Source organism: Equus caballus, chromosome 5, assembly GCF_041296265.1.
Source record: "Equus caballus isolate H_3958 breed thoroughbred chromosome 5, TB-T2T, whole genome shotgun sequence".
In the NCBI taxonomy this organism is placed as follows: domain Eukaryota; kingdom Metazoa; phylum Chordata; class Mammalia; order Perissodactyla; family Equidae; genus Equus; species Equus caballus.
The window spans coordinates 96,844,529-96,860,592 of record NC_091688.1 but is presented as its reverse complement, the minus strand read 5'-3'; the positions used below and the strand labels follow the sequence as shown (position 1 = coordinate 96,860,592).

Here is a 16,064-nt window from a genome sequence, read left to right as displayed (position 1 = left end):
CCGCCGTGAGCGCGCGCTCCGTGCGCGGGGCTCGTGGCTTGGCGCCGGGCCTTCGCTCCTGCCGGCGCGGCCCCGATGTCGTCAGCGTCAGCGCCCGCGGCTGGAGGACGGAGGAGTCCTTCCCGTTGCCGGTGCCGGCCTTGTGTCTTGGAATTACTTCGCTCAAGTAAGTGCGTTTAACGGGCCGCAGAGGGGCTCTAGGGTTATCGTTTGCGCTCTTCCTGCGACTCCCACCTTGTCCTCCGAGCTCCCGCCGTGGCGACGGTGCGGGAAAGGCTAACCTTCTCTGCTCCCCTCTCCGGGCCGGAACGTGGGCCTTGACCAAAACTTGAGACCTGGGCGCGGTCTGCAGGCTCGCTGGACCCCAGCCTGTGCTTGTCGCTTGTGGTGGTGGCGCCAGACCTCCGTTCGGCGTAGAAAATACAACAGATTTCTGTTCTTCGGGCCTGTACTCCGGCTCGTAGACTGAGTGCACCTTGCCTGTTGTGGGATCGAGTTTATAGCCCAGCCTGGGAGGTGGTGTGAAATGGAAGGGTTGACAAGAGAGAAGAAGGGGAAAAAAAAAAAAAAGGCTTAATAATAAATGTTCTCTCTACCGGACGGTGTAGCGAGCCAAGTGCAGGCGTAAGCTTTGGTGTAGCGGAAACAGCTTGGACTTCGGAGTCCTAGTAGTGTGAGTTCGAATCCCGGCTGCCTCTGTATCTTACAAGCCGGATGACTTTAGGCAGTTTACCTAACCGTTTTTAAAGCTCACTCCTTTTTCGTTAATTTAGGGATAATAATACCTATCTCATTCGATTTTTTAAATAAGTGAAGATAAAGGTGTAAAGATTGAGCGCTTGGTGAGGAAAGGAACTCCAGGTCAGAAAAGAAAATGAGAATTTTGTTCAATAACTCGGTTTTCCTCAAAAGTTAGTTTCGGTCTGAAATGTACGGCTTTCTTGATTCATTCAACAAACATTTAGGAACTCATCATCTTTAGGACTGTCTTGGGTGCTAGAGTTTTCTTTTGCCTGAAGTGATTTTGTTTTAAAAGCATGTGCCTGGAAGTATCCTCCTCACTCCGCCTCAGCTCGGCTCGGGAATCGGTAAGATGTTTGCAAGATAGGATGATGGTCCCCTGACAGATTCTGCATCACACACAGTTTAGCCTGAGTTCAGGTTCTTGCTACCTGAATAATTCGGTTTTTAACCCCCTCTTGCTTTTTTCCTTCTTCTGTAGAGTCCTGTACACTGAAAGGGAACAGCAGAAAAGTAACAATAGTTATACTACCAAGCAAGAAAAGAGTTTTAAAGCAAGGACTATAGCAGTTTTTGCAGTTTTGCACTAATGAACCCCCACCCCCGTATGTCTTGACAATGATGATTGTAATTACCTTATTGAACCCGCACTAAGTGCCAGGCTGAGTACTAATAATACCTTTTTCGCTATCTCTTATTTAGCACAATGACCAATTTTGCAGATGAAGAAATTGTGGCTAAAAGGGAGTAAGAAACTTGCCAAAGGTCACAAGTTTTCTATAAGTGGTATGACCAGGAATTTGAACCACGTCTCTCTTAAAAACCTTTCTCGTTAATCGTTATGATTGCCTAGTGGCTTTTATCCTGGAACCATTTTAAGGGACACTTCAATTATGTTTTAAGAGAAAGGTGTTTATTAGAGAAAACCCTTTTTGTCTTTTGTAGCATATGACAGCCTGCCTTTGGAGGATGAATTGCTCAAGTAGAAAATTTTATAATAGCCACCCCTCCTCCACAATAGATTCTTGTTTAGTTCAACATTTTTTAAAATAACAGCCAAGTGTAATTTTTTCACTTATTGTGCTTCTACCTGAAGTTAAATATTTCATTGTTGACATTTAATTATAGTATTATGTTGAAACGTTTCATTTTGTGTAAGAAAAGTAAATCTGAAAAATCCAAGCGACCATATATACTTGAGGTAAACTTTAATAGATATAAACTGACATATGTAAAGATCTTACTAGTATATACCTGTAATACACTGTGTATTGTACTTATGTAGCAAGTGCAGATTGAGCAAGTGAGGGTGAAAATTTTTATCTCATGCAATTGGGAAAATTACGTGTTTTATCTCACATTGGTAGAAACTGAAAGCTTATCAACTTGTGCTTCTTTATTAGAGAGTATAGTTATATATAGTTATATTTGTGGGAATTAGCCCTTTATATCAATTGCATTACTTAGGAAGAATGCATTACAAACAAAAAATCCAACCCTTTTTCAACATGAGCATTTAAATGAAAGTATTTCCTTGTTTGAAAAAAAAAAAGGGTTACTGAAATAATATGAAATGGACATCTCCTGTGTAGGGCCTAGAGACTACTGCATAGCTTTTTGTAACAGAATTTGTCTAGCTACAATTTATTATATTGATTTTATTAAAGTAATGGGGGTGTTTCACTCTTCTGGCTTCTTTGCTAAATGAAAAAAGAAAGTGAAGAAACCAAAAATATGTTGAGCCTAAGAATTATATTGGCCAAAGAATGCTCATCTCTTTCATAATGGAAAGTAAGACTATTATCAAAGTAAGATAATGGCTTGTCTCTACCATTAAAATTTAATAAGACGTGTTCAGACATGGCTGTAGTACTCTTATGAACATTGCTACGTTAGGTTTTTTCAGAGCTGAAAGGTCCAATTGATAAGATGGATTTATTGAGGCAAACTGAGAAATTATAGTAAAGGAAAATGCATTAATTTGTGCAAATTTTTCAAGCATATTTGTTTAAAAAATGTTATCAAATAAGAGCAAAGTGAATTTGCTTCTTGGACATTCCTAGGAAGTTTCTTTTTGTGTAAACTATCAGATTTAGATTTAGCCTATTTTGAATCAGTATTATGTTTATCTTTCAGAATATTGCCTTACCTGTGAGAACTGCTATTTTATGCTGAAGTTACTTATTGAGAGAACCTTTTACTTTTTAACGCTCATTGATTGGAGTTGTTGGACCTAACATATATTGCTTATTAAATGTTTTTTGAGTTGAATTTTTTAATATTCTCATACACTTATTACTCAAGTAAGGTTTTCTTTCTATATTTGTCCCTTAAGGTGCTATAAGTTATCAAAATTGAGGGCAAAATTCTATAGGACAAAGGCTCTTCATGTTTTAAATATTCAACTTTAAAAGTGTTTGTTACACGTGTCTTTTAGTTTCCTTTAAAAATTTCAATTTGCAGTTTCACATTTTCCATTCAGGCCTATGTTGACCAACTTTGAACGCAGTCAGTAGAAAACATTCTATATTATTTCTTTGAAGGCAGTACATATTTTGCATTTTTATTCATAGTTTCAAATGTGACTTTGAATTGCATTTTGTTGTTATTAGAATTGTGTGTGGTGAGTTTTTCAGATGGAGAGGGTGCATTTTATTTTAGATTATTCAATTGTGTATTCTTTGCATGTTCCCTGTGCTTCTCTTTCTTGCTTTTGAATCATGAAGCAATGAGCTTGCTCTAGGAAATTTAATATTTGATTCAAATATCGAGTCTTTTATTTCTTTCTACCTTCAATACAAAAGAATTTTAGTCCACCAGCTTTAGGAAAATATCATTTTCATTTTCCTCTTATCAAAAGGTTTTACATGCTAGTGTTTTTCATATGAAGAAAAGTGGAGGAACTAGTTAGAAAAATTTTTTTTTGATTCTAATCACTTCTAGTTTTATTTTTTATTTTCTTTCTGTTGAAAAAAAGGAAATTGAAGTGGGGGTGGTTGTAAAGCAGTCTTGCTCATGTCATTAAATAAAAAGCATCATGATATTGTTTATTTGTTTTTCTAAAATCAGCTGAAAATGTTTCCCATTCTGACTCCTAACCTTTAACAGCTCTTTTCTCAATCTTTTTTCAAGATTAATGTGTTCTGTGACTTAAAGTCTTTATTTTAATATTAATTGTAAAGGTTTTATGAATTTTCTCTAAAGTAGTAAAGTGATACAGAGATAAAATTGGGGCACCAAACTCTAGAATGTACCTCATAATATTATTGTCTTTAATTGTGTTCACACATACAAAACCGCTGCTGAATAAATCTGTTTAAAGTAAGTTTTAATCAAAATCTACTATTTTCAAATCTGACGTTTTATCATACCCTGCCAACAGTTTTGCTCTGTTGGATTCGGCTTGCAACTTTATTTGCTCAGTACTTCAAAAAGAGAGAGACATTGGGGCTGGCCAGGTGGTGCAGCGGTTAAGTTCACAAGTTCTGCTTCAGCGACCCTGGGCTCACCGGTTCGGATCCTGGCTGTGGACATACACCCTGCTTGTCTAAGCCATGCCGTGGTAGATGTCCCGCATATAAAGTAGAGGAAGATGGGCTTGGATGTTAGCTCAGGGCCAGTTTTCATCAGCAAAAAGGAGGAGGATTGGCAGCAGATGTTAGCTCAGAGCTAATCTTCCTCAAAACAAAAAGAGAGGCAGTAAATGATTGTACATGGCAAATATTGCTCTATGTGAGCAAAGCTTCCCACCAGCTTTAATAAGACGTGATATGGTCCCTGAGAGTTTATTTTTAGTGTCAACTTAAGTTGATAAGGGGGAAAAATATGAATAATTTGCTAGTTTGGTGACAATCACAATCAATAGATTTTTATTAAAAAATTTGATACTCAGATTTCAAGATGGAATATTTATACTCACAATTGCAATTAAGATAAAAGCTAATTTAACTTGCAGAATACTTTCAAGACTGTCCACAATTTTTTCTGCATCATTTTTTTTTCCATCCTTTAAAATATCACGGATACATACACTTAAATAATTTGAAAGATAGTGTCGTTGGAGTGTTGAAACACTAGTGAACATTCAAATACTTGATCCCTGCAATGCAAATCTGTGAACCCAGCTTTGCTCTTCATCTTTCTAGGGATAGATGTTTTGCACTCATCACTAAATTTATCTTCCATTAATACGACTTTGATTATTTTCCATTTTAGAGATGCTGACCTTTTTGCTTTTCTTTTAACTCCTCATTTCCTAGAAAGTTACCTTTCCACCTCTCTTCCCTCCTTCAAAATAATTATTTGATCCGTGTCTCCACGTGCTTTAGACTTCAATGTGAGCTAATTGTGGCTTGAAACTAACTGCAGTTCATAGTTTCAAGCACCTGGGGTGGCAGTTGTGGGGGGGAAAAGCTTGTGTCAGGGATTCAGATTGTTTTGTGTACTTAGTAATATTTCTCTTTGTTTTTCTGTCTTTAGTCATTTGAGAGTCTGTTGCTCTGACCCATGTCGCAGTACTTTTGATTTGAGATTAATTGAACATAAGTGCTGTTGTGTCTTTTGAAAATAAGAATAATACTCTTGCTCTAAAACTGTATGCAAGTAACTGAAGCCTTCCTAGAAAGAATTTTCTGTGAAACATTTGTGTTTTATCAAAAAGGGAATGTTTTGTTTAGCTGTCACCTATCTATTCATGCTATTGGTAAAGTGCTGCTTTAGGATCAAAATGAATATGAAAATCTGAAATCTGTTGGTGTCATGTTTCTGTGCAGCAGCCTCAAAGGAGAAAGGGCATCTAATAATAGTATATTTCACATGTTTACTACCACTTAACAGTTTACAAAGCGGTTTCACATTTGACAGTAATACTCTACGATAAGACAGAAGTATTGTTATTATTCATCCATTGAAAAGATGAGGAAGTTGAACACAGACTTTCCTATAATGGTATATACTGTTTATTGAGTGCATTGAGCGCCTGTGTGCTGGGCTCTGTGCTAGGTGCTTCATATCCATAATATTTCTAATCTTAAAAACGTTTATGTCATTATCCCCATTTTTCACAGGGAATTGAGACTCATGTGGCTAATTATAGGAAGCACCTATTATAGTAGTTGAGAGCATGCATGGGGAGTGGAATGGGGACTTCTACTTTTTCTGCTCATATAGTTTGGATATTTAACATTATATATTTATTACTTTATAATAATTTTTTTTAATATGCCACAAACAAACCTATGTTAGAATATCGGATCTTAAATAAGAAACTCTTCTCAATATGTAAAGTAACTCTTCTGATTCCTATCTTTCGTGTGAATGATGAAATAGATTCAGTCCAAGGTACCAGCCTAAAATAAAGTGATGGTGTAAAATGGAACCCAGTTGAGGTAACCATTCATTTTTCAAGATGAAAGATTTTTAACTTGCAGAGTAGGCATAATAATGGTAGTTAATATTTATCTTTTCTAAGCGTTTGCATTAATATTCTCACAACAACCCGGTGTGGGCATTACTGTTATCCCCATTTTTCAGATGAGGAAATTGAAGCACAAAGTAATAATCCAGTGGTCACAGTTATCTTAACTGGTGGTCAAGCCCCTTCGTGTGGCTCTATGCCTGCATTCTTAATCACTGTAGCACCTTTTAAGTATTGTGAGGATTAAAAGTCATTTTAAAAGCATTCGGTTAATCTCGATCCTCTTATCACTGAGTTGAGTACACTTTCGTTTTTGCCAGTTTTATAAGACTCTTTGGAAAGAGAAAGTTTCATGAAAAGAAAGTTAATTTTACAGTGTAGCCAAAAAAAGGAGCCCAAATGGTGCAAATGTCTAATGCCTCGATTGGGGAAAACTATTTAATATTAAAATGCTTGAGACTTTTTACTTAAAGATACATATAACTCTACTGGATTTATTTTTCACTTTTTTTTTTTAAGATTGTGAAGCATCCCCTCAAGTGGCCTTTCTCAATTGAGATTCTAAAAGAATCTTATATAACATAGAGGATAGTATTGAGTTATTAGTACCTGGAGCTTCCCCATCCAAATATTTCTGTTGACTCCCTTCAATCCAAAAAGCCAAACAAATCTCTACAAATAAATTGACTGTGATTTTCCAAGCGACTCATATACACTCTAGCCGAGAATACTGTGCCTATGGATATAGGCAACAATGTCTTAATGCTCAGACTACTAACTTTTCCCTCTATCATAATCATAAAAACAAAGCTTTGAAAAATGGGCACATACAAATTTTTGCCTACAATTTCAAGATGTTCATAGACCTTGTGCTATCAATTTTAAAATGTAGATATAGAATCCTGGCTATTGATAGACAGTATAAATTGAACAATATGAAACAAGTATTCAGAAATAAACTTTACTTTTTTTCTATCCTGGTGTGTGTCCATCCATCCATCTGTCCATCAGTCCCCTAATGCTAACTTTCCCTTTCATTTAGATGGAACAGGGGAAAGAAGAGTGGGATTTACCATTTTGATTTTAAAACAGATATTAATATTTATAGAATTATTTATAGAATTAGAAATTGACTAGAAGTACAATTATCTAATTTGTAGAATTGGAAATACAAATTAAAATAGATCTGCAGATAAGTTTTTTAAAAGTTGCAGATTTGTAAGCAAGAAATTTATTTGCTAGATTTTTCTTGTTGCTTTCTATGTTATACAGAAAAAAAATGTATAGGCAAATACTTTATCTCAAATTTCACTGTAAATCTAATAAATGCATTGCTATCTTCATTTGCCAAGCCTTTGTTGAGTAGATTATGTGAGGCATTTATAAAGTCTCTAGCACATTGGTGATACTCAGTAAGTGTTTGTCAGATGCTGACTTGGTTGCAGTATAATATTGTTGGGCATCAGAAATACAAAGATTAATACATTGCCTTCCCTGTCCTCAAAAAAAGTGTTTGCTAGAGGGGAAGAACTGCTTAACAACTAATTTGATGAAAGGCCTGCTGCTTGTGCAGATCTGCAAAATTGTGTCAATTTGGAGGGCTCCATCATCTTTTCCATTAGTGTGAACAAAGGTGGCTAACAATAACAGAGGTGACTTGACTATCCAACTGAGAATATGGTGTCCAGCGGGTAGAGTGATTGTACGTACCTGTGCCTATTCTGCCTTTTAATTGAAGAGCTTCCATCTAAAGACATGAGATTTGTTTTCTTAAAAATATCTTTATTACAAGTGTTCTTTTTTTTCCCAGTTTGAGATATAATTGACATATAGCACTGTGTAAGTTTAAGGTGTACAGCATAATGATTTGATTTACATATATCATGAAATGATTACCACAATAAGTTTAGTTAATATCCATCATCTCATATAGATACAAAATAAAAGAAAAAGAAAAGAAATGTTTTTCCTTGTGATGAGAACTCTTAGGATTTACTCTCTTAACAACTTTCCTATGTATCATATTGCAGTGTTCAGTATAGTCATCATGTTGTACATTACGTCCCTAGCACGCACTTATCTTGTAACTGGACCACCTGCCTCCAATTCCCCCTCCCCCTGCATCCCCCCCTGGTAACCACAAATCTGATCTCTTTTTCTGTGAGTTGGGGGGTTTGTTTATTTTTTAGATTCCAAATGTGAGTGAGATCATACATACGTATTTGTCTTTCTCTGTGAGACTTATTTCATTCAGCATGGGTGCCCTCAGGGTCTATCCATGTTGTCACAAGTGGCAAGATTTCCTCATTTTTTATGGCTGAATAATACTACATTGTATAGATATACACATATAACACAACACCTCTATCCATTTGTCTGTCAGCAGACACTTAGGTTGTTTCTACATCGTGGCTATTGTAAATAATGCTGCTACAAACATGTGGGTGCAGATATCTCTTTGACATACTGTTCTCATTTCCTTTGGATATATTTCCAGAAGTGGGATTATTGGATCATATAGTAGTTCTGTTTTTAATTTTTTGAGGAACCTCCATCCTCTTTTCCATGGTGGCTGTACCACTTTACACTACTACCAGTAGTGCACAAGGATTCCCTTTCCTCCACATCCTCACCAGCATTTGTTATCTATGGGCTTTTTTTTTTTTTCCTTTGGTAAGGAAGAGTCGCCTGAGCTAAGATCCATTGCCAGTCTTCCTCTCTCTTTTTTTTTTTTGGTATGTAAACCGCTGCCACAACATGGCCACTGACAGACAAGTCGTGTGGGTCTGTTCCCAGGATCAAACCCAGGCCGTCGAAGCAGAGCATGCCAATGTTAACCAACTAGGCCACCAGGACTAGCCCCTTTGTCTTTCTGATACTAGCCATTCTAACAAGCATGAAGTGATACCTCATTGCGGTTTTGATTTGCATTTCCCTAATGAGAAGTGATGCTGAGCATCTTTTCATATACCTGTTACTGTATCTTCTTTGGACAAATGTCTTTTGAAGTCCTTTGCCCATTTTTCAACTGTATTATTTGGTTTTTGCTGTTGAGTTGTGTGAATTCTCTGTATATTTTGGGTATTAACTCTTTATTGTATATATGGTTTGCAAATATTTTTTTCCCATTCCATATCTTGTCTTTTCATTTTGTTCATGGTTTCCTTTGCTGTGTAGAAGCTTTTTAGTTTGATGTAGTCCCACTTGTTTATTTTTTATTTTGTTGCTTGTGCTTTTGATGTCATATCCAAAAAATTATTGCCAAGTCCCATTTCAAGGAGCTTTTTTCCTATGTTTTCTTCTAGGAGTTTTATGGTTTCAGCTCTTACATTTAAGTCTTTAATCCATTTTGAGTTAATTTTTGTGAGTAGTATAAGATAGGGATCTAGTTTCTTTTATACATGAGCTCTTTTAGAAGCTTGGAACTGGAAAGACCTAAAGCTTGTCCATCATGATGAGAGGCTTGGGATTGTTTTTGAGGATTTGCATAAAGCATTATTTTCTAATTTTCTTTGACTGACTTTCCCGCCAATATCACACACCAGTTTAAATTGTTTTTAGCAGTGTGGTGGTGGTGGTTCCCCACCTATAAGCAATAAGGCCCCATTATGGGGAGCCTATAAGTTATTTTCTATATTTCAGAAGCCTATCAGAAATCATGCACTACAACATGCATATATTGGACAAATATGACTATATAGACCATAATATGACTATATAGGCCAAGTGACAGGTTACTTTTCGCTTTGGATTGGACATAGCCTTAACCCTTAGTAAGACTGGTAATGTTTATCATTCAGATGTAACTGGAAGCCTTCCCTAACCCACTCGGGAAGAGGAGCTGTGACTCTTCCCTGTGCGCGTCTTCCGCTTCACTTTCTACATGATAGTGACATGGTCTCCTTATAAGTCTCTCAGATGTATAAACTGAACAGCATTCATTCAGCAAAGAAGGGTCTTCCTACTTTTCTTGAAAGCTTCCAAATTGTTCTTACCCTCAGGAACTTTCTAATTTGCTGTTTCCTCTGCTTAGATTGCCCTTCCCCTGGAAAATCAAATAGCTTGCTTCCTCCATTTCTTAAAGTCTCACTTCAGACAACACCTTCTCCCACGTCTCCTATCCTGGTTTATTTTCATCACAGCACGTTACTCCCTTACACCTCTGAGTTTGTTTATTGAGAGTTTGCCGTACTAGACGTAAAGTTTCATGAGATCAGGGACATTGCTATCTTTTCTCTGCTGTATTTCCAGTGACTAAGAAAACCCCGGAACATAGTAGGTGCATAATATTTGAAAGAATTGGGGAGTTTTGTAAGAGCCTCTTATGATACTGGGGTTAAAGTAATTAAGACAGGCATGATACCTGTCTCCAGATTCTGTACTTCTTATAATCTTATTTAATTGGGAGCCTAAACAAATCTGAAGTGATTTAAAACTAGTATAGATCGTATATATTTGTTACTTGTTTTGAGATATTTATTTACCTTTGGCTATTTGATTTCTACGGGAAACAGACAATAATAACACAAGGCAGTTAGTGATTGAATCTGTGTAGACCTGGAGGCTCTTCACAGTTGTGCTGCAGCTCCCCAGTCAGCTCCTGACTGGAGTAGGCTCCTACAAGTGAAGTGGAGCTTCCTCAGATCACAATAATAAATGACAGGGGAGTCTGTTAATCCAGTCTTCTGGCTCTAAGTGCAGTATTTTTCCTAGCTGCTGGATGATTTGAAAATATTCAAAAATACTCCTTATTAGAATAAGATTCTTTTTTGCCCCTTTGTTTCTCCATATGGAAATGCCATCTATTTATATGTTCAGTAAGTTAGTATACATAAATTGGCTTCTGATGATTTAAATGATTTTATTTTACTATAGAACTATCTTTTTCTTTGGTTGGAATGTGTAGCTTTAATTAGGAAATATGTCAAACATATAGAAAAGCATAGAATAATATAAAAGATTTCTGTGTATCCACCACAGGGTATAAATAGATGTTAATATTTTAATAAAGAAGGTATGAGCTGTTCCTGCCCTTGTTTTATTTGAGCTTTTATAGTAGAACATTGTAGCATGCTTGGCACATCATAAGCCCTCCTAGTAAGTGTGGAACTTGTCAAATGACAAAACTAAAACAATTTAGTAACAAGTTTGATGTTCTTTATTCAAGGGAAGACAGTCCATAGACGGGGAGAGTGCAGTGTCTCACAAGCGGTGGAGCAATCTTCCTCAGAGATTCCCAGCAAGAGGGAGTTTTATGGATTGTTAGAAGAGGCAATGCAGGGGCTGGCCCCGTGGCGCAGCGCTTAAGTGTGCACGTTCCACTTCCGGGTTCGCCGGTTCGGATCTTGGGTGCAGACATGGCACCACATGGCAAGCCATGCTGTGGCAGGTGTCCCGCATATAAAGTAGAGGAAGACGGGCACGCGTGTTAGCTCAGGGCCAGTCTTCCTCAGCAAAAAGAGGAGGATTGGCAGCAGATTTTAGCTCAAAGCTAATGTTTCTCAAAAAAAGAAAAAACAGAAGAGGCAATGCAGAAACGGCATGATTGGCCAGGAGGCGGGTGATTTCCTTCTAAGGCTAGCAGGTCCTGTTTTCTAGGGTAAGGTAAGGTAGCTAAAACTGAGTTGGAGGATTGGGATTGGTGTATGTTAGGTGTTCTTGACAGGTGTTTCCCCCGTAAGTTCAGGCTGACTTAGGTTTAAATTTGTGATGTGGGCCAGGCCATGGGGGTGGCCTCCATTTTGTGGATCCTGATAGAAGAATTAACTTTACCAAATTGTTAAGAATCTATAATTGGTGGTTACATAAGCCTGATTCAAAATGAGAAGATAAACTACCTGCCACTTTTTATATTCAAAGATACACATTTATGATTGGCATGCAAGTAGTTGTAATTTATAATCTTGCTGAGGCTGACATTCAACCAACCCATCCCTCTTCTGTATAAGAACTAGCAGAAGTGACATCACTAGTAGTAAACCTGGCCAATTGGCTCTCCATCCAAATCTCAACAATTTTGTGTTCTAATCTCTCACAAATTACACTCTTGACTGCATTATTCCATAGAGATATTTACTAATAAAAATATTCTGTAAGGCCTCAGGTTTTAGCCTCCAAAAATATTCAGGGTCAAGTTAAATTATTTAACAATTGTCTTAGAAGAAATGGCATTGTCATTAAGGCATATTTGTGCGCACATGTTCAGCATATTTTTTGGGCATTGCCTATGTGCCAGACATTGTGCTAGGTCCTAAACTGACCCATAAAACTCACAGCTTTGGAGTGGGATACATGTCAATGTAACAAAAACTGTGTATGAATCCTATATTGGTTAGTAGAGCAGAGGAAGCTCAAACTCTGCTTACAGAAGTTGTGACAGTGGAAGGAAGACCTTACAGTGGATAGCACTTGGATAACATGAGGGAGGTTGTCAGTAATTTGTATAAAGGCACAGTGAAATGAAAGATTTGTCAGATGTGGGGGAACGACGAGTCATTCATTGGATAACTGGATGAAAGTGGGAGAAAGTTCAGATGAGGTTGAAAAATTAATCCTCTTTTTGTAGTCAAAAGCTTCAAAATTATTTTAAGCAAGAATATGCATGTAAAGTAAGTTTTCCTGCAGAAATTGCAGATCATATTCTTGAATATATTTTAGGTACTGTGAAATGTGCTTTTAAAAAGTCAACTTGTGAAATAAAATTAGCTATAAAGTACTAGTAAGTGTGACATTAAAATGTTTGTTAAAGGTTTTAGCGACAAAGCAAATTGTTACAAATTTATTATTACCAAAATGTATGTAAAGATTCAGAAAATGTTATAGTGGAGGGGAGCAAAATCTTGGTAGCTAGGGTGGAAATTTCATCAGTAACTGGACAGATTTGTATATGATACTAAAAGAAATAAATATCGTGGGCCTTTTTTAATAAGAATAGTTGCTTAAGCGTGCAGTTTTTACAGGGGAATGAATGCTGGCTTAGAAAAAAAACGGTTAATACCTTCCACTTTCTCTTCTAAAAAGAAGACGGAGCCTCGGCACAGGGCCACCACGGCTCCCCGCGTGTCCTGGCGGCGGGCGGGGCCTACTGCGCCTGCGCAGGGCGGAGCGGCGGGGACGCGCCCGCGCGCCGCAAGGCATTGTGGGGCCCGGGCCCGCGGGCGCGGAGCTGGGCGGCGAGGGGGGCGGCCGTTTGTTTTCTCGGGCCTCGAGCTCGCGCGCTCTCTTCTCCTGGAGCGGCGGGGCGGAGAAACGGCGGTGGCGGCGGCGGCTGTGGCCTCGGACTGCTTCCTGTCTCCTCTCCGGCGAACCGGTTCCTCTCCCCCTCCTTTTCACTGTTTGTTGTGTGTTTGATGTGTTAAAGCAGGAGCGAGAAGGCGAGCAGCGCCATGAGCAACACCACCGTCGTCCCCAGCACGGCGGGCCCGGGCCCCAGCGGCGGGCCTGGCGGCGGCGGCGGCGGCGGCACCGAGGTGATCCAGGTGACTAACGTCTCCCCGAGCGCCAGCTCTGAGCAGATGCGGACCCTCTTCGGTTTCCTAGGCAAGATCGACGAACTGCGCCTCTTCCCGCCCGAGTGAGTAGCGCCCTCCATGCGCTCTGCGCCTCCCCGGGGCCGGGCCTGGCCGCGCGGGGCCGCGGGCGGGGGCGTTTCCCGAGGCCCGGAGCTGCGTGGTGGGCCTGCCGCCGAGGCCGCGAGGCTGGGCGGGCCGTGGGGGTCAGGAGACGCCGACGCCTCCCCTCGGGAGCGCTTCCCCGAAGCTGGTGCCGACGTGGTCCATCTTTGAGCGCTTAAACCAAGGCACACTGCACTTTACGTATTTTGACGTAGGTCAGTCTTGTCTTTAAAAAATCAAGTGTTTGAGTTCTTTGAAAAGTAACAGTTATTCATTCTTATGTTTATTTGACACTGAATTTTGTGGGCGGCTGTTCACTTGCTGCAAAGTATTGCCGTTGAGTGATTCTGGTCTAGGGAATATAATTGACAGTCGGTACTCTTTGATAGACATAATTCAGTGAGCCTGAATACTTAGTTTTTACAATAACAAGAACGAGTTATAGCTGAAACTTAGGGTTTCCTTTGTTTAAATAATGTACACATGTATGATATTTCACAATTGTTCTTGAGAAGGAATTTTATAGAATGTTACATTTTTTAATTTAGAGTGTATCGCTTTTTGTTTTTCTCCTGTTGTCTCACATTTATTATTATCGGAAAAGTAATAAACGAGTGGATTAATTGTAAAGAAAAAATAATTTAAAGAAGCTATGAGGTAAGATAAGATGTGTTAAATATTAGAACAATCATTTGAAATAATAAGACCGCTCTTTGGAAACAGTGAGAATTCAGATGTTACTGTCAGTAGACACTCAGTACCCACTGTCCATGGAGAGATTTATGATGTCATTTCAATACTAAACAGGAAATTGGAATCCTCGAGGAATCCACTGTTGTGGATGTAATAAACATTAATTTATGTACATTGCTACTCTAAAATAATAGCGGTTGATCATACTGTGGTATTAAGTATTACCATATTTCATCACTTTCTACTTAAAATATTTTCAAATGGTTCTTAGTGTTTTCAAATTGTTGTGTTGTGTTTAATTTTTAGGAGAATATGCATGCTGATTTTTCACAGTTGATTTGTATGAAGTGTAGAATTCTGGGAACAAACATGTTTTTGTTGTAGTTATTTTGAACAGAAAGTTGACTTGCTTTGGTAATGGAGGACAGATAGCTTTCATAATATGAACATACAGAAATAGAAATTTTACTGTTATTCACTTTTCTCACAACATACTTTTTAGTAAGTTATTAAAATTAACAGTAAAATGGCAGGAAGTCAGACTTAGTGGATTATTGTAATCATGTTATTTCTCAAAGTATTTGAGATGTTGTTTTATGAAATAATTCCAGTCTCGCAAGTTATTAAGAACTTCGTTATAGTTAGACTTTAAAACTCTTTGTTTATTTTGAAGATGCTCTTTTTATGATGTGTTTACAAGAAGATGAGGAAGAGAGGTGTAGGCAGTTTACTGGGTCCTCTTTTACCTAGTGCATGGTTGGTATCTTAGAGGGATCATGGTGGACCAGAGTCTGGCTTTTTTGCTTTGTAGTCAAAGGAGTAGCTCCATCATAACCAGGATAGCTGATATGTACCAGAAAGCATGATCTGGGGGTGCTATGCTTTAAGAGGATTCCTTTCCCTCTATTTGGAGGAAGAGAGAAATATTGACACAATTTGGGTCTTTGACTCACCATGTACAAATCATTCTCTTCTGAAAATGTACAAGGTTGTGATATAGTGAATGTTATATTACATTAGTGGCCTTACTGATTTGAATAGTAGATATGTAGAAGCTTACTTTTGTTCATTTAATGTTGATTTTTTCTTCTTTCTTTTTTTTTTTTTTTTTAACTAATTTAAGTCTCAGCTAACCTGATCTACACAATTTGAAAACGCTTTGCTGAAATTTCTTTAAGCTTGTCACAGCTTTCAGCAGTAGCTTGCTAGGAATAATGAGCTGTGGAATCCTAGTAGTCCAAAAGGATTCATCATTCCAAAACTATTCCAAAAATTTTTCTCTTACTCAGAGAATAAGATTGAATGGCTCAGATTACATAACATTCTGACTATTGTGAACACATTTGCCACTTGATTTTTTTATGGGTTCTGTGTGTGTATATTTTTTTCCCCTCAAAAGGCGTTGATATCCACCTGGAACTCTTTTCTCTTAGATAGACCCATGACATGCTTAGTTTCTTTGGTTACTCAAACGTCGCTAATGAGAGAAGCCTTCCCTGATCGCTCTATATAAAAATACAGCACCCCTGCTCCCTTCCTTCTCTATTGAACTTAACTGGTTTGTTTTTCTCTATAGTGCTTGCCACAAACTGACAGGTTAA

At 38.1% G+C, this 16,064-nt stretch overlaps 1 protein-coding gene across 5 annotated transcripts in view; it reads left to right on the top strand.

Annotated features, from left to right (window-relative positions):
- Positions 1-3: 3 nt before the first annotated feature.
- The window catches only part of SRSF11 (serine and arginine rich splicing factor 11), a 43,689-nt gene continuing 27,628 nt past the window's right edge, over positions 4-16,064 (top strand). For 2 of the 5 annotated variants that reach the window (XM_070268853.1, XM_023641862.2), the window contains exons 1-2: positions 4-166; positions 13,521-13,730. In XM_070268853.1, coding sequence (XP_070124954.1) covers positions 13,543-13,730 — 188 coding nt within the window. In that variant the 5' untranslated portion in view covers positions 4-166; positions 13,521-13,542. Of the gene's footprint in view, positions 167-13,267; positions 13,731-16,064 lie in introns of those variants that run through there. The other 3 variants (XM_023641864.2, XM_023641865.2, XM_070268852.1) reach the window with 2 other exon arrangements.